This window comes from Triturus cristatus, chromosome 3_1, assembly GCF_964204655.1.
Source record: "Triturus cristatus chromosome 3_1, aTriCri1.1, whole genome shotgun sequence".
Classification (NCBI taxonomy): domain Eukaryota; kingdom Metazoa; phylum Chordata; class Amphibia; order Caudata; family Salamandridae; genus Triturus; species Triturus cristatus.
The window spans coordinates 43226072-43252319 of NC_140583.1; the positions used below are offsets into that span (position 1 = coordinate 43226072).

The window sequence follows — 26248 nt, forward strand, 5'->3', positions numbered from 1 at the left end:
GTTTTCTTATATATAAATATTACCCTGGTTCCGTCGTGAGTAGGGTTCCCCTGTTACTTCCGTGGACAGAAGTGTGGCATGGGGGGGTCGAGCAGGCAGAAGAGCATGCACAAAGGGGAATGCATTCTGAGCACATCCGGTTCCAGTCTTGGTTGATCACAGTTTTTTAGTTTCCCCAACAGTCTCTACTGCTTCCGTGTTCTGTAAGAATGATTCATGTTAAGGTGCATCTTATTGATCTAGGGGCGCCATTATCGAAAGTATCGATGTCATGTGAGAATGTTTACGGATTAGGATTCTCTATCAGAGCAAATTGTGAGATGGAGATTTAGCGACTGTAAATACCGGGGGGCAGATTACAAGCCCCCTGCGCCACCACTACGTCACTTTTTGTGACGTACTGGTGGCGCAGGGGGCTCCTCCATATTTATAAGGAGAGAAAAAGCCACCCTGCGTGACTTTTCCTCTCCTCGTAAATATGGTCCCTATACACGCAGCACTGTGCATTGAAGGGGCGTTCCATGGAGGTAACGTAGCGAGGCGCAACGAGGATAAATGTTTTCATTTCTCCTCGTTTTTTCCTCTTTCAATGCGTGCTGCATTCTACAGCACGCATTGAAAGAGGAAACAGCCTCTTGTGATTGTTTATGTGCAGGAAGGTTCCCCTTCCGGCACATCAACAATCTCCCCATGACGCAGGCACCCTTGCACCATGGTGCAAGGGTGCCTGCGCCGGCGCATGGCTGCAGTTTGTGCGCCAGCGCAGGGGAAGCACAGTGATGCGACATATTCTTGTAAATATGCTGCATCTCTGTGCTTTCCAAACTAACGCAGCACGGCGCAAATTGCTGGAGTTGCTGGAAATCACAAAAAGAATTAGTTTTGCCCTATTGTTGAGGATTTCAGTGGTGTCTGCCGACAGGGGGCAGCGGTCACGTTTCAGAGGAATTCGATAACTGGTCAAGCCATAGTGCAGGTTTCAAGCGCTGGTGGAGTGAAAGCTCTTCGGCAGGGCAGTTTGATACAAGGGGACCTCTTTGAGTGGCATCAGAGTCTTTATGCTGCTTCACTGCATGGTGGCTGTATTGATTTGGGTTGTGACATGACCCCTTTCTTCTTTGTACACCAGATGTACTGGTCTCCTAAGGGTGACTCCTCTTTGTACATTTAAGCTTTTATTTATTTTCATTAAAGCAACAACTGGACTTTATATCAGCCAAATCTCCAACTAACAATTTACTCTACTATAGAATCCCAACCCACCAACGTTTTCACATGACATAGAGGCGTTCTGTAATGACTCCACTCAAAACTCAACTCTTTTCATTAAATATGTAAATGTGTTAAAGAAAAATTGTTAAACATACTTAAAATACAGTACAAATTGAGACATTAATGGCAGTTGCATAACAAATGTTAGAGAGAGAACAATAAATATATAGTAAAGTGACATATAATCCTTGATATTCACATCTCGTAATCCAAGGATAAGAATCTTAAACACAGCGCACCTGTATTTATGGTACACGCCAAACTACGCAAGGCAGAGCAGATACACAACCAGCTTCAAATAATCTTAGCCATCTTTCTTCTGGTACAAAATTTACTAAAAGAGCAAGCTACTCTTAGACCATCCTGACATGCACTCTTTTACACCCTGTATCTTTACCACACCTTAGAGGTCCACAGTGGCGGCTGACAACATTAAAATATGGCGGGCATGATGCTAATCTGACATGTGCACTGGCAGGGGCTAGAGTAACAGTGCAATTGCACCAATCAGCCCCACTCCATGCCCTTGCGCTGTAACAGCGAAAGCCGACGTCCAAAATCAAACGGTATTTATTAACTTTTTATTAATGTGCGGAGCGATGCTCCTCTGCCATAACGGAGTCGCCGCCGCTGGAGGACCATCAACCTCTCATTTGTTCAAATGACTATACCTCAAGCTGGACGTCATCCACTGTTTCCCACCTTCAGTCTTCCTAATTGCTACAGTCCGCTTCACATTAGTGACTTTAGAGTATTCTTTGTACACACCTTTTCCCTTGAGTTTCCACACGTCCAGTTACTAGAATGGATGTTCTTTTCTCCTAGCTAATCTCATTTTATATTTCCTCTTATGTTTACATTTCATTTTATCCTCATCGTAGGCGTTCTTGCATTTCACTTCCCTCCATAATCACAAAGGCACCAACATTGAACTTGGTAACCACTCGCTGAGACATTCATATAGTTATTTTCATTTGTCACTGGGCAGTGGGAATGCAAAAATTATTTCAAGGCGCCTGTCACAGCTCTGCCTTCCAACAACACCTTCTAAATTAAAGTGCCAGTCATTCTATTCTTGGGCTCTGCCAGCCCATTTGATTCAACACCTGCAGTCCTGATACAAATTGCACACCATTAGCTATTGTTTTAGTCTGGGACAACATTATCTTGAAAGCTCTTCTTTTCAAGAACTGTTTCAATATGTGATTGAAATTCACTTAGAATAACAAGCAACCAATGTTAATAAAAGATTCTCACTTGTAGCCATCATCTGAAGAGGTCCCATAATATCCATACCTGGTTTATACCATAGAGATATTGGCAAAGCTACAGGAGCCTGGTGCTTCCTTAGCTACCTCTTTTGTCCCTATTTGTACACTAGTAATATCCTCCATCATGTCATCCATTCTTGGTTATCAATTTTGGATGTTGGTCTTTCTTATACTCCTGTCCATATGATTTTCTTATGCTAAATTATCTTCTCACAAATTTGCTCCAGTGGAATCCACATTCACCCTCTCCTCAAACTACCTTTGTGTCTTTGCAGCCAGCCTTCGATGGCAATAGCGCTTTCGCTTGATTTGGATCTTCCCTTTTGGACAATCCTTTCACAACCACTCCTTCCACTTTCATCACAGTGTGTTTTTTCAACTTTCCATCATTCACCTTCCTATAATTGCATTTGTCCCATCTACATTATTTTTTCAACCAGTATCTTCACATGCACCTTCCAAGATTGGCAATCTAGAAGGACAATCTGCAGTCTAATTTATCCCACCTGTCACATATTCAAATTTGAAATGATACTCTATTATACATTCAATCAAGTGTGCAATCCATGGAGTAGCCCTCTCTGGACCTTTAAAAGAAAATATTTACACTAAGGTTTTGTGCCCACAGCTAACTACAAAAGGTAAACCTCACCGGAAGAAAGACGAACACCCTAACTGCATCTCCAAGTTTCCATCTCAATGACTGAGTAGCATTCTCCTGCCCCAAGTCGTGCTAATGAGGCAAAACCAATAACCACTTCTGGCCTTCACCTCCTGTGACATCACTGCTCCTAATCCTCTCAAACTGGCATCAGTGGTAGCTATTGACTTCTTGTTTACATCAAAACTGCTCCACACCGTAGCAGTCACCTCGTCTGTGGTATCAAAAGCACTCTGTCTCTCCAACCAAAATCAAGTTTTTCTTCATCATTGCGTGGAACAGAGAAATATTTTTGACAAAACCCATTGGAGACTGTGACTAGTACACCTCCAATCCCAGGAATGAATGAAGTTAATCTTTGCATGTGGGTGCTGTCATATTTCCCACCGATTCCACTAAAATCTCCTTAGGCTTGATCCCTTCCATAGTGACCGTATGATCTCAATATTCAACAGGTCTCAGTCTGAACTGTTCTTTGATAATAAATCCCTTCTCCTCCAACCTCGTTAGCACAGCGCATAACAATGCATCATGTCCTTACGGTTAGACGTCAGCAATCATTGTCAAAATATCAATTTGCTGAAATATAAATAGTCTAAATATTGAGTACCAAGGTTTTGTGAAGGTAAGCATATATAGGTACGTATACATTTATACGTATGTGCGTTTAGGTACAGTGAACCTCTACATAGGCCACCATTTTTTTTACCTATTGTTATGTTACCCAGGACATTCTGGCAGTATAACATTTTCCCACGTCATATCCATAAATCATCATGTCATCACTAAATGCCAAAACCTTCTCAATCCCTCCTAACAAAAATGTCATTGTATATTGAAACACCGCCAGCATTGATTGCAATCCGCGCTGCACCTTCACAAACAGGAATGCACCCAATAGGGAAATGAGACAGATCAGGTGATCAGATTCATCCACCAACTTGTACGCTAAAGATACATTGCTTGCCCTAAAATAGGCAATGTTTCCGTTATAGTGCGTAATGATCCACCAGTATGTTTCTATTCAACTCTCGGACAGCTACGCGCAATCTCAATTATTTTTCACCAGTGTTAGGAGCCGATACAGCAAGCAATAACCATACCGGTGCCTTGAGTGCTTCTTTTACATTCATTCCAAGTCTTCGAAATTCTTTCTTCAGGAACTTTTTCATCCAATAAGGATCAGGTCTACATACATGCATTAAAGGTTTAGCTCCTTTCTTCAACATAATCTTATTTTCACCTTCTTTAAACAGGCTTAGTTCCTTACCGGCTCGTGCGCCAAGAAGTGAACAGGATCCTCGAGGCGAGGACTCCAGAGTCGGACAGACGAGATGGCACGAGGCCCATTCCAAGCAGGGGCAATGCCAGTGTGTCCTGTGCCCCAGAGCATGGAAGGCCCCCTGGCCACTGGTTGTATTGTGAAATGCAATAACCAGGTGTTAAAAAGAGGTTTCCTTGATGAATCAAGGAGCGGGAATATCTGGTAGTCTTCCAAAGAGGTTTATTCTTAGTTGAAGATATTAACAGCTCAGCCACCCACAAACACACACACAACCACACACACAACACACAACCACACCACAACCACACACACACACAACCACACACACAACCAAACACAACACCACACAGATACACACACACAACCATACACACACAACCATACACACAACCACACACAACCACACACACACAACCACACCCAACCACACTCACAGCCACACACTCACACAACCACACACAACCACACACACAACCACACACACACAGAACCACACACACAACCACACCCACACAGCCACACACAAAACCACACACAACCACACACACCCACAGCCAGTGTGCCAGCTTTCTTCCGTTGGTGCAATCAATGCTCAGAAAGAATCCATTGAGTGTGCAGTATGTGTTTGTGGAATTGGGAATTCTGTTGGGAGTAATAACATTTGAATAGTGACTTATGTTTGACATACCCATATCTTGATGCTGTACTACACATTAATATTTACTTGAGAGTGTAATACATCCAAGGCTAATCAATGCAAACATGGGAGCACTGTATCGCCTTTTTCCTATCTGAAAATGTCTGGCATTGTCTTGTTGTTCTCTGCAGGTGAGCGGGACAATTTCAAGAAGCGGGAAACAAACAATGTGGACCTGCCATATGACTTCGAATCAGTGCTGCACTATGGCAGGTGAGGGAATGCAGACCCATGTGGCAGAGGAATCAACATTATTTTGTAGCACAGTGTATGAATGATGTGTTGCAGCAGAGGCCAACTGTCCTTGGCTGCTGTTATTAAGGTATATGGATCTTGATGCCTATTGCAAACAACGGATTGAAGGAACTATATGTCACAAAGCATGGCCTTCCACCAGTGACCATGTAGGCAGAGCCGAGAAGCTGCAAAAACAACAATTGATGGACAGAATGCAGAACAATGTCATACATTCACCCCAGTACAGAGATCTGGGCCTAAATCCATAGTTTTTTTGCTCAACATGCCATTCCAGTTTGAACCCAGCCATGTGCAAATCAGTCTTGACCCTGTGCCCCATGGGAACAGTCCAGCCCGAACTGCCAAGCCAGGTCCTCCCTGGACTGGAAACAAGAATCCTAGGACCGGTTTCGGGCTTTCAGCCCTCGTCAGCCAGGATAGCTTGATTCCAGTGGCATGGAGAGCAAGGGACTCACGTCTGAGCATACCCTTCCCACTCAGGGTGACAAATGCAAAAACAACAATTGATGGACAGAATGCAGAACAATGTCATACATTCACCCCAGTACAGAGATCTGGGCCTAAATCCATCGTTTTTTTGCTCACCATGCCATTCCAGTTTGAACCCAGCCACAGGGTCATACTGATTTGCATATGGCCATGTCTTAACTGGGGTGGCAGAGTGGGCTAAAGAACGGTGATGGATCAAACCCAGATCTGTTGACTGGGTGTGAGTGTTTGATTGGTTCTGATGCTCCGTCCATCACCACCCCCTTTTGTACCGCTTTGTTCGCCATAAGTTGGCAGGGTATGCTCAGACGTGAGTCCCTTGCTCGCTTTGCCACTGGATTCAAGCAAGCCTGGCTGAAGACGGCTGAAATGCCAGAAACCGGTCCTAGGACGCTTGTTTCCGGTCCAGGGAAGACATGGATTGGCAGTTCGGGCTGGACTGTTCCCATGAGGCACAGGGTCAGACTGATTTGCATATGGCCATGTCTGAACTGGGGTGGCAGAGTGGGCTAAAGAACGGTGATGGATCAAACCCAGATCTGTTGACTGGGTGTGAGTGTTTGATTGGTTCTGATGCTCCGTCCATCACCACCCCCTTTTGTAGAGCCGAGAAGCTGACCAGAGTAGCTCTTTAGCCAAAGGTTATCCCTGCACAAACATGGCAGTACCGAACAGAACATGAGACCAATGTCAGCCTTGTCCTGAAGTGCCTTGTCTGTCAGAGATAGGCAAAAACAAACTCTCTGGTATTGTCCTTGAACCTAACATGTTACAGATAGAGAGAATGCATCTAGGGCATTGTCTGTTACATTCGCTGGATGTGTAATCTCAGATACCTGCAATCCAGGACCCTTTCTGTCCTTCTTGGACCTATCACAGAAACAGGGAATCTAACCAGGGTTCTTTTTTTTCTTTTCTTGGTCCTATCACAGATACATGAAATCCTAACAGGGATTTCCTCGTCCTCTCTTTGGATACATTTTCACAGATAAAGGGAATCCAATCAAGGCCACCCCTGTTACTCTCCTTTGACATCACAGATAGAGGGAATACAAACAGAAATATCTCTGACTTCTAATTCAACATATTACAGATACAATGAGTTGAAACAGGGACTTCTCTGCAGGGGGTCAAATCAAGGCCACCTGCTTCTTTCCTTAGCTATATTGACCCAGATACAGATAATGTGGGTCCCTCTCAGTGCCTCTCCTTGGGTATGTTATCACAGAAACAGAGAGCCCATAGACCTCTCAGTTCTCAAGCATTGGATCTTTCATAGGTTCATATACTTGAATCGTTCCTCGTCGTCGAAGTGGGAGTTCCACGGTACCATAATGAAGAAGTATGTACAACTATCATAGGCTATGATAGAAATTAACCATCAATTTAATAGCCTATCTGAGTCATTTTAAAAAATAAATACCAAACTTGACGAATCGGTGGACAGCACCCTCTAGAGCACTCCTCACAGAGGCTGAGTCCCTCAGATTTTCTACTGCACATTGCGTGATGAGAGGCTTCTTGAGCTCTGCTCAGTTTATCCTTCAAACCTACTAATCTCAGGAAAATTCTTCGCCGGTCAGATAAATATTTCATTTTTGTATATCATCTTAGACATTCTGACCATGTCAGAACATTCAAAGAAGGGATTGTTCAGGCCATGTAACACTTGGGGCAAAAGGAGAGTGCACTTTGATGACCACTATAAGAAGTGCATGTATTGCCTCTATCCCAATCACACAGTCAAGAACTGTAAACTTTGCTGCACTTTCTCTCCGAAAACCCACAAAGACAGAGAGGGAAGACTACTATTGTAGTTACAGAGACTTAAAACAAAGGAAACCCCTGTTTCTGAGGAAGAGAGTGATGACTTTAAAATCTGGCAAGTCTTATAAAAGGGATAGATTTTTTAACAAGGAGCCATCAGAACAGCCTAAAAAGAGCCTTAAAAATCTCACCATGAGATATGTGAACATTCTTAAAAATCTCAGGTGAAATGAATACACACCCCTTCTTCTAAGGTTCCCTCAGAACCTACAACACCATCTGTAAAACAAGTGGCTGTCAAAAGGTCCTCAAAATCCCTTCCGCCGACGACGGGTGCACTTGCTGTGGAAAAAAATAAGAATTTCTCCTATTTTCGCACCGTCCACTATGACAATGTTGACAACACTTTCTTTGATGACATCTTCGATCTTGACGTCTACCTTCTTTTTGGCGGCGTCACCAATGATAATGTCGTGGCCAGCAGAGTCAACGACTAATGTAACTTACAGTTTACTGTAGTCGACGAAATCGAAAAAAACTCCATTGTCTCCAGTCACGTCGAGGAAGCACTCTTCGAAGCGCTCGTTGACAACAAAGGAGGCCATCCCGTCGACAAAGACATCAATGTTGATGGATCTGTTGCCGAAACCACTGTCAGTGGAACCCTTGTTATTGACAACACCACCGACGACAATGTTGAGTACGATAATACCGTAGACAGTAATTTTGGCAGAAAAATATATTCTACCTAAAAAAGCACAGACATTCTCGTAGATGGAGGATTTATCGTCGACAAAGGCTCAAATTTTGACATCCTCAGCAGCACCTTTAACACCTCTGATGCCAGTGTAACATCTGTCAAACTCTTGAAAAACTACCACTAATGTGTTTCTTCCACTTCACACGTCTCCAAGTAAAGTGTCATCACTTCCACCAACCCATTTACTGGATGAGTAATCTGAAGATGATAGTCTATTTAGAGCGGCTCATAGTCCTTCAGATTTGCAAGTTAAATGCCAGGACTATGATGACTATGAAGACCAATACTATGAAGAAGAGAATTATCAGCAGTACCCTACATATATGTCACAAAGTCAGCAGGATCAATCTGTTACCAAAACATCCTGCAGGATTATTAAAAGTGTTTTCCTGAACCAGCTTCTTCTGCACCTACTCCACTGTTACAACCACCAATAATGTATCCACAGCAAACACCATCTCTTCCTTCACGTTCATTACAGATTCCGGGCACTCCTCTATCTTCTCTACCATTCGCGGTTCCACAAATACATGACCCTGAAACTACAGATGGTGATCAGGAAGAAGAGGGAGAAATCCGAGATCAAGCATCCACTGCTACTGAGTGGGATGACTACCTAATAACAACACCATCTCCACCAGTTCCACCACCAGTGGATTCACCCCTGGACGATTTAGGTGGTTTACTTAACATCATGTAGAGGGCAGCAAAACATTGTCAGTTGCCTTTCACCACCAACCAGGCAGACTGTTTTCTCTACGACTTTCAAGAAGCAACAAAAAGGTCAGTAAGGGCAATTCCCATTATATAGATTTCATCTGGCAAGAGGGAATACGCGCCATGAAGAACCAAGCTGCAGTGGTGGCGGTTATGCCCAGATTAGATAAAACGTATAAGGCACCGCATGATGCTCCAGCATGTCTTGTCTTACAATCCAGACCATGCTCTGTCACCAGTAAAGCAGCCCAGAGACGCTAATGTAATCCTGCCACCCCTATTACATCACCACCAGATAGGGATGGACGCCGCCTTCGCAAAAGCTTCTCTAGCATGGCAGCAATAACAGTACCAGAAGAAAACTCCCTAGTAATACTAGGAAGATTTGACAGACAAATGTGGTCCGAAATGGCACAATATGGCGAACTACTACCAGAGGATGTTAGGTCTGACGCCAGGAAATTTCTCTTGGATGGAGAGCAAGCTTCCTTGGAGATAATTGACTGCGCCATCAATATCTCCTCAACCGAATTCTGGAAGCTAGCATGAGCTCCAGTTCTTCAGAATCGAGGCTGGCTAAAAGCAACAAAATCTAGATCAGAGGTTCATACTAAAATCTTGGATATGCCTTATGAGAGAGGCATTATTCAGAAAACATATTGGTGATGCTCTCCAAGCTATTAAGGCTTATACCAACACTGCCAAATCCCTAGGAACATTACAACTATGCAGACAGTCTTTTCGTGGGGCTAAGGGCAAAAGTTCCTTCTCTTGCAGAAGAGGATTCCAAAATTATAGGCAGCAATATCAGCCTTACTCAGGACAATACCGGCCGCAATATACACAACAGTACAGACAACCACCTTCAGCAGCTTACAAATAGACAACTAAAAGAAAACAGCCCACCAGGGCACAAGATGCAGCTAGAGAGCAATGATCTTACACTAGTGCCAGCTACTTCCCCCAATCTTAAGGACTATCTAGCGGGTCATCTTTCCCATTACCTCCACCACTGGTCCAACTTATCTTCAGGCAAGTGTTTCTTGGACATTATAGTTTGATGGCATACCCTCGAATTTCCCAACAAGCCACCTAATGTCCCACCCAAAAGAACCATATTTCCCCATCTAAAACAACTACTGATACAGGTTTCTATCATGTTAAAAAAATGTGTGATACAGAGGGTCCTGAAATCCCAGAAGGGCATCTGTTTTACCTTGTCAGGAAAAGGTAAGGAGACTAGCGCACCATCTTGAATCTTCGCCAACGGAAAAAATATCTGCAGGACATTTTACACCTTCTCAACCACGGATACCACATGACAGCTCTCGACCTTTAAGATGCATACTTCCATGTCCCAATTCATCCCAAACATCGAAGATACCTACGTTTCCAGGTAGCCGGCACTCACTACCATTTCAAAGTGCTCCCTTTTGGTTTAAGGTCAGCCACACGTCTATTCACCAAATGTATGAGCCCGGTGGCAGCCCATCTAAGACAAAACGGAATTCAAGTTTTCCCGTATTTAGACGATTGGCTAATAAAAGCACCACCATACCAACAAGCCACAGTGAATAATGCACTATGCCTCCCACTACTCTAAAACATTGGGTCTCACACCAAATCTGCAAAAATCATCTCTCAATCCGAAAACCACACTAGCGTTCTTAGAAGAAGTCTTAGACACCAACAGAGACATGGCATTCGTCTTCCTGGAATGGCAGACACACTTTAACAGTTAGCCCAAAGGCTCTGCAAAAGAAAGTCTGTTTTTGTCCGACAGTACAAGTCGCTTCTGGGAATCTTGTCCTCCTGCATTCCCCTAATCCAAAATTGCAGACTACACATGCATCCTTTGCAGGAAGAGCTCGACAAGCAGTGATTTCAAATTCAGGGGTCATTCAACTATATAATCCTGATAACCCCGATAATGGTCACACTTGTGCAGTGGTGAAGAGTAAAACACGATTACTCACGAGGAATGACTTTTCTCTCTCAGACAGCAGACTTTGTCATCACCACAGATGTGTCCCTGGAGGGATGGGCGCCCATCTTCAGGATCTCTCAGTCAGTGGGAAATAGAACACCTCTGAAAAGAAGATGCATATACATCTACTAGAACTAAAGGCCATAGCTTTTGGCTCTGTCCTCGTTTCTCTCCAGAATTGTAGGTTCATCCATACTTATTCGTACAGGCAACACCACCAGCATGCACTACCTAAACAAGCAGGGAAGAACAAGATTGACCGCTCTATCACATCAGGCACAAACAATTTGGAATTGGGCCTTAAACAACAATGTAATATTGAGAGCGGACCACATTCCAGGAGTCTCCAATGTGTTGGCGGACACTTTGAGCAGACTAACCTCCAATATCTCACACCTGGTAATCAAGTGGGAATTCGATTACCAGTTTCTACAAAACATCTTCTTTCACTGGGGCATGCCCCGTCTCAATCTGTTTGCAACCAAGACCAACAAGAAATGGCAATACTACGCAAGCTGGCATCCCCAGAAAGGATCGTGGTGGAATGCCTTTTTGATCAGATGTTGGAAAATATTTGCTTATGCTTTTCCCCTGATTCCTGTAATCCCGAGGATACTCAAGAAAATGAAAAGAGAACCATGCAGGTTAATCCTCATTGTCCCAAAATGGCCCCAGCAATTCTGGTACAAAGCGCTTATTCACGTCTAGGAACATCACATTCCACTGACACCCATTCCAGTGTTACTCTCAATGAACAGGTGCCAGGTGCTTCATCCCAATGCAACTTCTCCACATTTGTCGGCCTGGCCCCTGACTACTTGTAGCTTGAAACCTTTGATATCCCCAGAGACTGTAGATAAATTCTTGCTAAAGCTCGAGCGTATTCAACTAACAAATCATATCAACTCAAGTAGAAACGTTTCTGTATATGGTGTCAAGAAAAAGATTGACATCCGTTCTCCTCGACACCAGAGCAGATCTTGCCAAATCAACTACAACTAGCAAAATCTGGCCTTGGACATTCATCTATAAAAGTTCACTTTGCAGCTATATCTCGTTTTATGAGACCAGATAAATAACCCTCTCTCTGCTCTTCAAGAATCATTAAGCAGTTCCTCATGGGACTTCTTAGAACTTTTCCTCCTGTGAGTGGACCCTCCCCTTCTTGGCATCTCAATGTGGTGCTAAGCCAATTCAGAAGGCAGATTTGAAATATCTTTCTTGGAAGACAGCATTACTATAAGCATTCACATTGGCTAGAAGAGTTAGTGAACTGCAAGCATTCACCATAAAACAACCATTCATGCAACTAAGAAAGAACAGAGTTATTTTAAGGACTAACTCCAAGTTCATACCAAAAATACCATCGCATTTTCACCTTAACAAAACTATTGTCTTAAAAACATGTTTTCCAAACCCACAACCTGTTGCAGAAAGATCTCTACACACCTTAGATGTTAAAAGATTATTTACACAGAACAAATTGCCTCTTGCAATTTATGAAAAGGGTTACCAGTTGCTAAACTTTCTGTTGCAAGATAGATTGCAGCAGCCATTCAGTTCTGTCATAATGCAGCAGGACGACCCTTAACTCGCAGAGTTAACTCTTATTTAACAAGAGCTGTTTCTACATCCATGGCTCTACAGACATACAGGGCCCTCTCTGTTCCTGTCCTTGGGTATGATATCAGTGATATAAAGATACAAGAGTCGGAGTTCTAAGGTCCAGATTGGCAAATTTACATCGGCCAGTCAGGAAATTGATAAAGGGGTACCACAGGGCTCTATCTTGAGCCCCACGCTCTTTAATCTTTATGTTTCTCCTCTTGCAAGATTAATTAAAGCTTTTGGATTTGATACCGTGTCCTATGCAGACGACACTGAAATCCTCATCACGTTGGGGCCTAATCCCATTAACATCAAACATAGGTTCCAAAAATGCATGCTTGCAGTAAAGGACTGGATGTCCAACAACTATCTTTTACTCAATGCGGCAAAGACGGAGATTGTGCTCTTTGGATCTGCCCATAAGCACTGGTCTGACGAATGGTGGCCATCACCATTGGGTGCCTGCCCTTCTCCCAAATCAGCAGCCCGTAATCTTGGGATAACGCTTGACAATAAACTTACCATGGCAGATCATATTAATAACATCTCTCACACCAGCTTCGGACTTATGCGTAACTTAAAGAAAATTTTTAAATGGATCCCTCTCTCTTCTCGTCTACCTTTAATCCAGGGACTAATTATTAGTCGCCTGGATTACGGTAATGCCCTTTTTGCTTCCATAAATGAGAACCTCCTTAACAGACTTCAGGTTCTTCAAAATACTGCAGCCAGAATGGCCTTGGATTTACCTATTCGTACCTCCTCTGCCCCCTGTCTGAAGATGCTTCATTGGCTCCCCATTAAGAAATTCATCACGTTTAAAATGTGCTGTCTAGTTCATAAATCCCTGCACGGCAATGGCCCAGTCTATCTAGCCAACAAACTGACAGAATACCGCCCGGCCAGAATGCTCAGATCCTCTAGCTTGCACCTTTTAACGGTCCCTAAAGTGCGAACTGTTAGAAATGGAGACAGATCATTTTCGAAAATCGCTCCCGTAAGCTGGAATACTCTTCCACTCCACATCAGATTGGAACCCAGCCATCAGAAATTCCGCAAGCTTTTGAAAACCTGGCTCTTCTAAATCGGCGTGTCTTATCCTTACCATCTGAGCAACTGCTGGTGCTATGAGACCTTCGGGTGATATAGGCGCTTTACAAATACCAATACATAGACATAGACATAGACAAGACCCTTTCTGTTCCTGTCCTTGGGTATGATATCAGAGATATAGAGATACAGGGCCCTCTCTGTTCCTGTCCTTGGGTATGATATCAGTGATATAAAGATACAAGACCCTTTCTGTTCCTGTCCTTGGGTATGATATCAGAGATATAGAGATACAGGGCCCTCTCTGTTCCTGTCCTTGGGTGTGTTATCCCAGATATAGAGACACAGGGTCCTCTCAGTCCCTCTCCTTGAGTATGTTATCCCAGATATAGAGACACATGGCCCTCTCTGTTCCTGTACTTTGGTGTGTTGTAACAGATACAGTGACACATGGCCCTCTCAGTCCCTCTCCTTGAGTATGTTATCACTGATACAGTGACACATGGCCCTCTCTGTTCCTGCACTTTGGTGTGTTGTAACAGATACAGTGACACATGACCCTCTCTGTTCCTCTCCTTGAGTATGTTATAACAAATACAGAGATACTGGACCCTTATTGTTCCTCTCCTTGGTTATGTTGTAACAGATACAGGGATACAGGGTACTCTCTGTTCCTCTCCTAGGGCGTGTAATCAGAGGTACAGTGATACAGTGCCCTCTCTTTTCTTCTCCTTGGGCGTGTTATCAGAGATACAGGTCCCTCTCTGTTCCTGTCCTTGGGTATGATATCAGAGATATAGAGATACAGGGCCCTCTCTGTTCCTGTCCTTGGATGTGTTATCCCAGATATAGAGACACAGGGTCCTCTCAGTCCCTCTCCTTGAGTATGTTATCCCAGATATAGAGACACATGGCCCTCTCTGTTCCTGTACTTTGGTGTGTTGTAACAGATACAGTGACACATGGCCCTCTCAGTCCCTCTCCTTGAGTATGTTATCACAGATACAGTGACACATGGCCCTCTCTGTTCCTGCACTTTGGTGTGTTGTAACAGATACAGTGACACATGACCCTCTCTGTTCCTCTCCTTGGGTATGTTATAACAAATACAGAGATACTGGACCCTTATTGTTCCTCTCCTTGGTTATGTTGTAACAGATACAGGGATACAGGGTACTCTCTGTTCCTCTCCTAGGGCGTCTAATCAGAGGTACACTGATACATTGCCCTCTCTTTTCTTCTCCTTGGGCGTGTTATCAGAGATACAGGGCCCTTCCTGTTCATGTCTTTGGGTATGTAATGAGAGGTACAGGGAGGCAGGGTCCTTACTGTTCTTGCCTTTGGGCATGCAATGAGAGATACAGTGAGACAGTGCCCTCTCTTTTCTTCTCCTTGGGCAGGTTATCAGAGATACAGGGCCCTTCCTGTACCTGCCATTGGGTATGTAATGAGAGGTATAGGGAGCCAGTTTTCCTGTTCCTGTCTTTGGGTGTGTAATGAGAGGTACAGGGAGGCAGGGCCCTTACTGTTACTGTCTTTGGGTGTGCAATGAGAGGTATAGTGTTAAAGTGCCCTTCCTTTTCTTCTCCTTGGGCAGGTTATCAGAGCTACTGAGATACAGTGCCCTTCCTGTTCCTGTCTTTGGGTATGTAATGAGGGGCATAGGGAGGCAGGGCCCTTCCTATTCATGCCCATGGGTATGTAAAGAGAGGTACCCGGAGGCAGAGCCCTTACTGTTCCTGTCTTTGGGTATGTAATGAGAGGTACAGGGAGGCAGGGCCCTTACTGTTCCTGTCTTTGGTTATGCAATGAGAGGTACAGGGAGGCAGGGCCCTTACTATTCCTGTCTTTGGGTATGCAATGAGAGGTACAGTGATACAGGGCCCTCTCTTTTCTTCTCCTTGGGCAGGTTATCAGAGCTACAGTGATACAGGGCCCTTCCTGTTCCTGTCTTTAGGTATGATGTAAAAGATACAGAGATACATGGCCCTCGCTGTTCCTGCCCTTGCGTATGTTATCACAGATAGAGATACAGGTCCCTCTCTGATCCTCTCCTTGACTATGTTATAAGAGATACAGACAGAGATACAGGAACCTCTCTGTTTCTGTCCTTAGGTATCTGGTAAAAGATACTGAAATACAAGACCCTTGTTGTTCCTGTCCTTGGGTATATTGTTACAGATAGATATGTACAGGGCTCCCTCTGTTCTTATCCTTGGGAATTTCGAACAAGTACAGAAATATTGGGCCCTCTCTGTTACTCTCCGTGGGAATGTTATCACAGATACAGAAATACATGTTACAGGTAGAGTACAGGGCTCTCTCTGTTCTTGTCCTCTGGTATTTTGTAACAGGTACAGAGATACTGGGCCCTCTCTGATCCTCTCCTATCACAGATTCAAAGTGTAGGAAGGTACCCCCTTTTGGCATGGTTAACCCCACTTTTTGCCTAACTGTGATGCATCTTTGACTGAGTGTGCACTGGTTCTCTTCCAGGGGATCCTCATCAATAGTCATAAGCATTAGAATATTCCCGCCCATGCGCGGGACCCCGGAAACACTATATTATATGTGCCCCACATATACATATACATTTATATATATACATATATATATAAATGAATAAGCAATTGAAGTCTAATAAACACCAGAGCTGAATCATGCTGTAAAGAATTTCCACCATACATGACAAACATGCATTAGAAACAGGAGAAACAACAATAAAAATTGTTTAGAAACTGTTTTAATGTTCAGCAAACAGTAGAAATTCTCATAAACCACTGAAAGCATAGGAAGCTCCCAGGCTGCATTGCAAACACCCAGTCTAAAAGGACTGAAAAGCTAACCTGTAGCTGTAGCTGCACAGCAATAAACTGACACCGTGCCTTTAAGGCACACCTGACCCCCAGCTTCCCATCATGCCTCAGGGGTGACAGTTAGGTCAGTTGTTCTTTCCGGCTCCTTCAGGAAGGATCCTGGCAACACAGCTCCACTCTTTTCTGATTTTGGTCAGAAAATATTGTCACTTTTTACAACTTTTATTCCTTACTTCGACGTCTTTCATCTGTTAAAGTAAGAAGCTGTCTTTTTTGACAGGTTTGGGCATTTTTTAATATCTTAAAATGGCATCTCTTTTTGAACCTTGCCCTTCTTGTGGCAAAAAGAAGGCCAAGACTGACTCTCATAGGGTCTGTATCCTTTGTCTACCGGAGGACCATGATCCTAAGACCTGTCCTCACTGCCAGAACCTGTCCAGAAGAACTTTGAAGGACAGGGAAAGAATTCGCATGTATGGCCTGGCAGGTAAACCATCTAGAGGAAGATCTCCGGTAAGGAAGGGCTTCAAGAGGTCTAGAACGCCTTCTAGAAGCAAGTCCTCGCGTCCTTCTACTTCAGCATCGGGCTCGGCGCTGAAAAAAGATCTTCAGGTGGGTCATATTTCCAAGAAAAGACCTTCGACAGTGGGCTCGCCGTCGAAAAAAGGTACCTCGTCGACTTCGAAGACTCGTCCGCCGTCGTCAACCCGGCGACAATCGGCGTCGAGAGACAAGACCCCTCCGCCGTCGTCAACCCGGCGACGATCGGCGTCGAGAGACAAGCCCCTCCGCCGTCGTCAACCTGGCGACGCTCGGCGTCGAGGAGCAGAGACCCTCCGCCGTCGTCAACCCAGTGACAATCGGCGTCGAGGAGCAGGGACCATCTGCCGTCGTCAACTCGCCAACGATCGGCATCGAGGAGTGTCACCCCTCCGTCGTCGAGGGCAGGCTCACTTCCGGCGTCGCAGTTTCATCAGCGATCGACGTCGAGAGCGATGACTCCTCCGCCGTCGTCAACCAGGCGACGATCGGCGTCGAGGATGAGGTCTCCGCCGTCGTCTCGGCAACGATCGGCTTCGAGGGCGAAAAATACCCCTCAGCCGTCGTCGCGCAGACCGTCGACGTCGAGATTGGACGCAGCTCCGCCGTCGTCTAGACGATGTTCGGCGTCGAGGGAGAGAGTCCCTCCGTCGTCGGCTTCACATCGCGTTCGACATCGAGGCAACATTCTTCGCCTGCTTCTCATCGGCACCGGTCGCCGTCGAGACATTGTTCGATGTCGAGCAGGAGGGAGGCCTGACAAGCAGGAAGGCAGAAGCCCAGATCGACGTCAAGCGCACGCTCGACGTCGAGACAGGCCTCGGTGAGGTCTGGGGATGGATCGGTGGTCCTAGTGATGGAGTCAGCTTCATGCCATTCGTCCTCGCACTTATCCAAGGGGGCTTCTCCAAGGTCAGCTACTCCGCAAGGTCTCTCACATAGAGAAATTGCTAGCCATGTCCGCAGGTCTCCTTCAAGACAACGCAAGACCACTTCTGCGGTTCAACTGTCGCCCAGATGGCTGCTGCCCGTACATCGCTGGCAAGACTCAGGGGCGACAAGGAGGATGCAAGAGTATGCCAGTCTGGCGCATAGATCTCCTCTTCAAAGATTGGTGGACGAAGTGGACAGAGTGAGTCCTCCCAGGCAAGCACGCGAGAAGTCACCTGAGAGACAGCGCCCTAGATCGCGCTCCCCCAGGCGTGGGGATCGTGCAGTCAGATCACGAGCCCGTGATCATCGACGAGGTAGAAGAACACCATCTACTTCATCGACTTCCTCCACCCGGTCCTCAAAGAGGGATTACTCCCCCACGCTGTCGGACAGCCCGGTTTCCAGGGTCTCACCATAGACGATATCAACACATACCATGAGGTTCTGCAGAGGGGTGCTCAGAAACTCAACATTGAGATGTCAGTCCCACAAGTCACGACGACGGTGATTTTCGAGACTCTTCATCAGAAGACTGCATCTCGACCACTACTACCATTGGTTCCTGGGATCCTGGAACCTGTCATGGACACCTTCTTAACTCCAGCAACCATCAAGGCGGTGCCGGCTCACATCCTTAAGAAATATAAGCCGGCTACCTCTGATCCGGTCTTTGTTAAGATGGACCCTCCTGCAGACTCGGTAATCGTAGAGGCGGCAAGAAAGACTCATGCTGTATCGGCGTCTTCTTCCGTCCCACCAGATAAAGAGACCAGATCTCAGGACTCGTGGGGTCGCAAAGCCTGCACGTCGGCGGCCGCAGCCCTTAAGGTCTCCAGCGCGGCTGCGCTGCTAGGCCGTTATGACAGAGCTCTCTGGGACTCTTTGGAGCGGTTCAAATCCAAGCTCCCAAAGGAGGACCAAAAGGATTTCGAGGAGATAGTCACTGAGGGATCCTTGGTGGCTAACCAGACGATTAGCACGGCGGCGGATGGAGCGGTGCTATCAGCGCATTCTTACGCGCATGGAGTATGCGCCAGGAGATCGTCCTGGTTAAGACTGACAGGGCTAAAGCCAGATGCGCAGCAGAGAATCTTGAACCTTCCATTCTCTGGCTCTTCCCTCTTCGGCACGCATGCTGATGAGGAGATGAGTCGCATGAAGTCCGAGTTGGACACCCTCAAGGCGGTTGGGTTGGAGAAAAAGAAGGAATTCAGACGCCGCTACAGACCCAACCAGCGCAAGGGGCCTCAACAGAGGGTTCAAACCCCTTAGTGGTCCCAGAATAAGACCCAGGGAAAGTCACAGTTTCGAGGAGGAAAGTCCAATAGAGGTAGAGGGGGCCACCAACAGCAGTCCTCTACCACGGCGAGAGCAGGAGGGAAGTCATGAACAGTGGCTTCCTCTACCGCCGTTGCCCACTCCAGTGGGATGAAGCGCTTCACAACATCTGGCAGAGTGGGACAGCATCACAAAAGATCGCTGGGTGCTGAATATACTGCGCAGTGGATATGCGCTACGTTTCCGTGCGCTTCCAAAGGACATGCCACCAAAAAAGTCCCGTCCTCACCAGTTAAAGCTGCTTCGAAAGGAGGTGAGGGCCCTTCTTCAGAAGCAGGCTATAGAACAGGTTCCACCTTCGTAAGTTGGAAAGGGAGTGTACTCCCGGTACTTTCTGGTCCCCAAAAAAGATCAGCAGCACAAATTTCGCCCTGCGGTTTGTGGTCGGCCACAAACATTATCAATACAAAGTCCTGCCCTTTGGTCTCAAGTCGGCCCCGCGAGTCTTCACCAAATGCATGGCAGTGGTGGCGGCTTTTCTTCACAGACAAGGTCTCTTCGTCTATCAATACTTAGACGACTGGCTGCTGAAAGGTCCATCCCAGCAACAGGTGAGGAAAGACTTCCAGATCTGTCTGCGACAGTTGCACAATCTCGGCCTTCATGTCAACATGGAGAAGTCAGTGCAGCAGCTCACCCAAACCATCCACTACCTTGGCTCCGTTCTGGACACAAGCGTGGGAAGAGCGTATCCTTCGGAGGAGAGACTGTCTTCAATGAAAGGGAAGTGCAGGCTTCTGCTACAGGTGCAGAACCCGTCAGTCCGGCAAGTGGCATCCCTGCTGGGATCCATGGCGTCCTGCATCTTTCTCATTCCCAACGCCCGGCTGAGGATGCGGCCTTTGCAACAGACTCTGGAGGACCAGTGGGATCAGTCAACAGGTCGCTGGGAAGATCAGATATGTCTCTCCCAAGCGGCGAAATCCTCCCTCACATGGTGGACTCAGCAGCGCAATCTGATGGTGGGAGTCCCTTTTCACCAACCACTTCCAGTGCAATCGGTCGTGACAGATGCGTCTTTGCAAGGCTGGGGGGCACACATGGGGTGCCTTCAGATACAAGGACGGTGGTCTGCGAAGGAACAGACCTACCACATCAATATGCTGGAGCTAGGAGCAGTCCACCTTGCTCTGAAAGCTTTCCTACCAGCAATCAAGTCCGATTCGGTCCTGGTCCAGACCGACAAAACGACGACCATGTTCTACCTAAACAAACAGGGTGGTACTCAGTCGCGTCCTCTTTCCCTGGAGTCACAGGCGATCTGGCACTGGCTTCTCGCCCGGAACCTCTCGGTAGTGGCAGTGCACCTTCCAGGAGAGCTAAATATCAAGGCAGACGCACTCAGCAGGCACTTTGAAGATCAGCCAGACTGGGTGCTGCACGTCGAGGTGGTGGCGGACCTTTTCTATCGTTGGGGTCGTCCGGAAATAGATCTGTTCGCAGACGATGAAAACACAAAATGCCATGCCTTCGCGTCCAGATTCCACCGTCCAGGGACAAGGGGGAATGCGCTTTTGATGGACTGGTCAGGGACATTTGCCTACGCCTTTCCTCCTCTGCCCCTGATCCCGAAGGTGGTGTCCAAGCTACTCAGATCCAGCATGAAGATGATTCTGATAGCTCCAGACTGGCCACAGCAATGGTGGTACCCGGACCTTCTTCATCTGTCGGTGCTTCCACACAGGAGACTGCCTTGCAGGCCGGACCTGCTGTCCAAGATGGGCGGGAGGATTCTTCATCCCAACCTTCCCTCACTGAACTTGACAGCATGGCTCCTGAGGTCCTGCAATATGGACATTTGAAACTGCCTCCTGATTGCATGCATATTCTGAAAGAAGCGAAAAGACCCTCCACAAGAGCGACATATGCGTTTAAGTGGAAGAGGTTTTTTCTTTGGTATAGAGGGCATCACCTTGATCCTACTAAGGGGCAGGAGGATGTCATTCTCCCTTACCTTCTGTACTTAGCAAGATCGGGTTTAAAGTATGCTTCTATCAGGGTCCATTTATCTGCCATTACAGCGTACAGGAGATCTCCTAGTCAGCCCTCCTTTTTCCAGATGCAGGTGGTCAAGGACTTCTTACAGGGGTTGAAGAAGGTGTATCCCCCTGTTCGAAACCCTTCTCCTCCTTGGGAGTTGAACCTGGTATTGTCTAAATTGATGGGCCCACCCTTTGAGCCAATCCACAGAGCTTCCTTGCAGCATTTGTCTTGGAAGGCCGCTTTTCTGGTAGCCATTACGTCGGCGCGCAGAGTAAGCGAGATCCAAGCGCTGTGTACCAAGGAGCCTTACACGGTTTTTCACCATAACAAAGTGGTCTTAAGGGCGCATCCATCTTTTCTCCCTAAGGTAGTGTCTGATTTTCATATCAATCAGTCCATTTCCCTTCCATCTTTTTTCCCAAATCCAGCAACCCCGGCTGAGCGGTCGCTTCATTCCTTGGACCTCAAGAGGGTACTTAAGTTCTACTTAGAAAGTACCAAGGGCTTAAGGAAGACAGATCAGTTATTTGTCAATTATGGCGCCATGAGAACAGGCTTCCCAGCCGCTTAAAGATCCATTTCGAGATGGATTGTATCCTGCATTACCTTAGCTTACCAGCTGGCGAAAAGACCCTTACTGTTGCCTCCTAAGGCGCATTCCACTAGGGGGAAAGCGGCCACAGTTGCTTTCTTACATGACGTCCCAATGTCAGAGATCTGCAAGGCTGCAACCTGGAAATCGGTTCATACCTTTACGAGGCACTACTGCCTAGAATCTGATTCCAATAGATGCCTCAAGTAGGCCAAGCCTCCTTGAGGAATCTATTTGGGTAGCTTAGCTTTTCTTTCTAAGCCTACTGATCATTTTCTGGTTTTTTCTCCTTTGCCCGCAGGGAGATGAGGTGAGGCTCGCTATTCTATTCTAATGCTTATGACTATTGATGAGGATCCCCTGGAAGAGAAGGATTAGTTACTTACCTGTAATCCTAGTTCTCTTCCAGGGGTATCCTCATCAAAGTCATAAGCAACCCTCCCGCCTCCCCGGGCAAAGGATTGTTATTTTTTGATGATGTTGTTAACTCTTTGTACCATGTTTTTCTCAGTCTCCGCAAAGAACAACTGACCTAACTGTCACCCCTGAGGCATGATGGGAAGCTGGGGGTCAGGAGTGCCTTAAAGGCACGGTGTCAGTTTATTGCTATGCAACTACAGGTTCGCTTTTGAGTCTTGTTAGACTGGGTGTTTGCAATGCAGCCTGGGAGCTTCCTATGCTTTCAGTGGTTTATGAGAATTTCTACTGTTTGCTGGGCATTAAAACAGTTTCTAAACAATTTTTATTGTTGTTTCTCCTGTTTCTAATGCATGTTTTTCTTGTATGGTGGAAATTCCTTACAGCATGATTCAGCTCTGGTGTTTATTAGGCTGCAATGGCTTATTTATATATATATATGTATATATATATATATGGATATGTATATGTGGGGCACATATAATATAGTGTTTCCGGGGTCCCGCGCATGGGCGGGAATATTCTAATACTTATGACTTTGATGAGGATACCCCTGGAAGAGAACTAGGATTACAGGTAAGTAACTAATCCTTTTCTGCTAACCAGGTTCCCAGAGTGTGTGTTCTTTCCCCAAACTGTACCTTTGTTTCCACAGTTGGAACATCTCTAGCTCACATATAAGTCCCTTGTAAAAGGTACCAGTGATACGAAGGGCCTTGTGACCAGAAATGGTCTCTAAGGGCTGTAGTATATATTGTGCCACCCAAAGAGACCCCTCACAAAACACAAGCATTCTTCCACTGCAGCCTGTGTGTTTTGGTGCAGATAAAAGTGAAGAGTAGACCTGGCACACATCCCTGTGTGCCAGGCCTACCAGCACTGCTGGAGGCATAGGTAAGTCACCCCTACAGCAGACCTTACAGCCTTAAGGCAGGATGCACTATACCTCATGTGACGGCATAACTACATTAGCAGATATGCCCAATAGTGTCCAAGTCCATTCTTTGACATTATAAGTGCACAGTGAATTCATACTGAGCATAAGTGCTGGGAGCTTGTCACTACGAGTACTACAGCTCCATGATGGCGTCACTGAATTCCAAGATGTTTGGTACCAAACATCTCAGATAAATGAGCCCACACTGATGTCAGTGTTAGATTCAATAATGATTGCACTCAGAGGGTACCTCAAAGTTTCCCCCTGAAAACCTACCCACCTACTAGTCTCCACCAGTATGAGACCTCTAGACATGTTTCTGACCCCCTGAGGTGGGAGTCTTTTGCTCTCGTGGGTCAGCAAGAAACCCTGCTCAGGTTAGACCGCATTGAAAGGCGGTTAGCTTCAAATGTTTTCTGTTCTTTGTCATGCTGACGAGAGCCTCCCCAGCTAGTTGAGATTCCTTCCCCCCCCCCCCCCCCCCCCTTCCCCACCCCCCGACCGAGCCCCAATTTTGGTGGCAAAGTGGGTAGGAAATTTAGTAAGCAGGAGAAATTTAGTAAGCAGGAGAGGTGTGTTCCTCCCAGCCATGGTCACCCCTGTAAAATCAGCGCGACTTACCGCACTCCGCCACTTGTGGAACTCCCCACAACGCGACTGAGTTTTTCTGGTACTTCGCAGACTTCCGCACAGCGGAACTCTGTCTAGGCCTAGAAAAAAGCTTACTTTAGGAAGCCTTCTACAAACCTTTTCTTAAAAGTAAAAGGACAGGGAATATGAGGCATTGTTAACCAATAGGCTGCATTCAAAGAATAAAGCAAACACAAAGAGATGGTGGATGGAGGACCTGGCTTGGCAGTTCAGGCTGGACTATTCTCATGAGGCACAAGGTAAAGACTGATTTGCATATGGCCTGGTCTAAACTGGGGTGGCATGGTGAGCAAAAGAATGATGGATTTAACCCAGATCTCTTGACTGGAGGTGAATGTTTTGATTTGTTATGCATTTCATCCATCAGTTGTGTGTCTTTTGCTTTCATGCCCTAAGTGTGCCAGGAATGCCCAGACGTGGGTCCCGGGCTCACTGAGCCACTGGATTCAAGCTATCCCGGCTGAAGAGGGGGGAAACCCCGAAACTGGTCCTAGGATGATTGTTTCCGGTCCAGGGAAGTCCTGGCTTGGCAGTTCAGGCTGGACTGTTCCCATGAGGCACAGGGTCAGAACTGATTTGCATATGGCCAGGTCTAAACTGGGGTGGCATGCTGAGAAAAAGAATGATGGATTTAACCCAGATCTCTTGACTCGGGGTGAATGTTTTGATATGTTCTGCATTCCGTCCATCAATTGTGTGTCTTTTACTGAAACGTTTCAGACACTCACACCCAGTCACAGATATGGGTTGAATCCATCATCAATTGTTCTTTTTGCATTTAAAGAGCAAGCATTAAGCTGGAACTGTGCCATTAAGAACCCCACAGTAGCCCCTGTATCCCATCATGCCCCACAGGTGACAGTTAGGTCAGTTTATTTGTATGGGTCCTTTAGTTAGGATCCTGGAGCACTGAGCTCTCTTTTTTTTACTAGAATAGTCAGAAAATGTCTTTCCTAAAGGTTTACAACGATTAAGATATGATAGGTGACAGTATCTAGTAAAGTGACAGCATTTGTTTTTTATTCTGTCCCAAATATGCCTTTATTCTTCATCAAATGGCCTTCTTGTGTGAAAGAGAAGGCCCAGACTGACTCTCATGCTGTCTACATTTTCTGCCTGCCTGAGTCCCACCATCCTGACTCCTGTGCTCACTGCCAGAAACTGTCAGGCGTACTCTGAAGGACAGAGAGAAGATAAGACTGCATTGACACCAGAAGAGAGAATCATCCATAAGAGGCCTCGGGTAACATCTAACTTCCTCCAAAGAGCCCTACTCTCATCCAGAAGAACATCAGAGAGGCAGACCTACAGACACATGGTGAAAAAACAGGTCCAGATCGACGTCGAAAGGTAGAATGTCTAAGAAAATACCTATCTCTTCGCTGTTGATGTCGAGAACGCAGTTAAAAGTGAGGTTGGTGCACCGTTGTACGTCAGAGCATACACGGCACTCGACGTCGAAACCCCTCATCTCCATCAGGAAGCCATCGACATCAATACACTCCTTGAAACCTACACTGTTGGGAACAATGTCAGCAAAGCAACATACATCAATGCTGAAAGCCCACTCTATGTTGATACATGCCACGCGGTTGCGACAGCCTGGGCCGCCCAACGGTATTGAAGCCTGCAGACAACACATTGTTGGAGTAACCATATCTGCACCCCGAATATTCTATAGGTCTTGTTCACAGTCCCTAGGCAACTTCTTGCCAAGGTGGCTGGAAAGCCTGAAGAAAACAACGCTACCTGCCACATCTGATTCTGAATATTCTCAGGCATACTCTCCATCCAGGCCTCGTTCTCCATCTAACACGTCCACCACAGTTCTCACCAAGTGCTGTATCTGATAGAGACATCTAGCCGCAGATTCCTTAACTTTGAATTCTCCCCAGGTGCCAGCCTAGATCCGAAAATTGTCAGCAGTACCTCTGCGTGCCAGGGAAAGGTGTCGTACGGCTCCACAGTGACGCCGGCAATGGATATAACTTCAGCTGAGCCATATAAGTCCCCTGCGGAGCGCGGACATCAGTTTCTTCTTTTCTGCGCTGTAACTCAGATTCGGTGAAGCTGTTCCTCATGGTCGTTTTTTCCAGACCTACTTCGACACCTGGTGTCGGTGGAACAGTGTGCCCTTGTCTGATGTCGAAAGGTTTCAAACTTTGTGGGTCTTGTAGCTGACATATGTTGGTGACAGACCCGCATACAATTTGTATGTG

The 26248-nt window shown here is 46.2% G+C and overlaps 1 protein-coding gene across 3 annotated transcripts in view; it reads left to right on the top strand.

Moving 5' to 3' along the window:
- LOC146859658 (astacin-like metalloendopeptidase) overlaps positions 1-26248 on the top strand; it is a 450020-nt gene that overhangs the window by 228485 nt on the left and 195287 nt on the right. For all 3 annotated transcript variants that reach the window (XM_085646718.1, XM_085646720.1, XM_085646719.1), the window contains one exon: positions 5318-5399. In XM_085646718.1, the coding sequence (XP_085502844.1) occupies positions 5318-5399 (82 nt within the window). The remainder of the gene's footprint in view (positions 1-5317; positions 5400-26248) is intronic.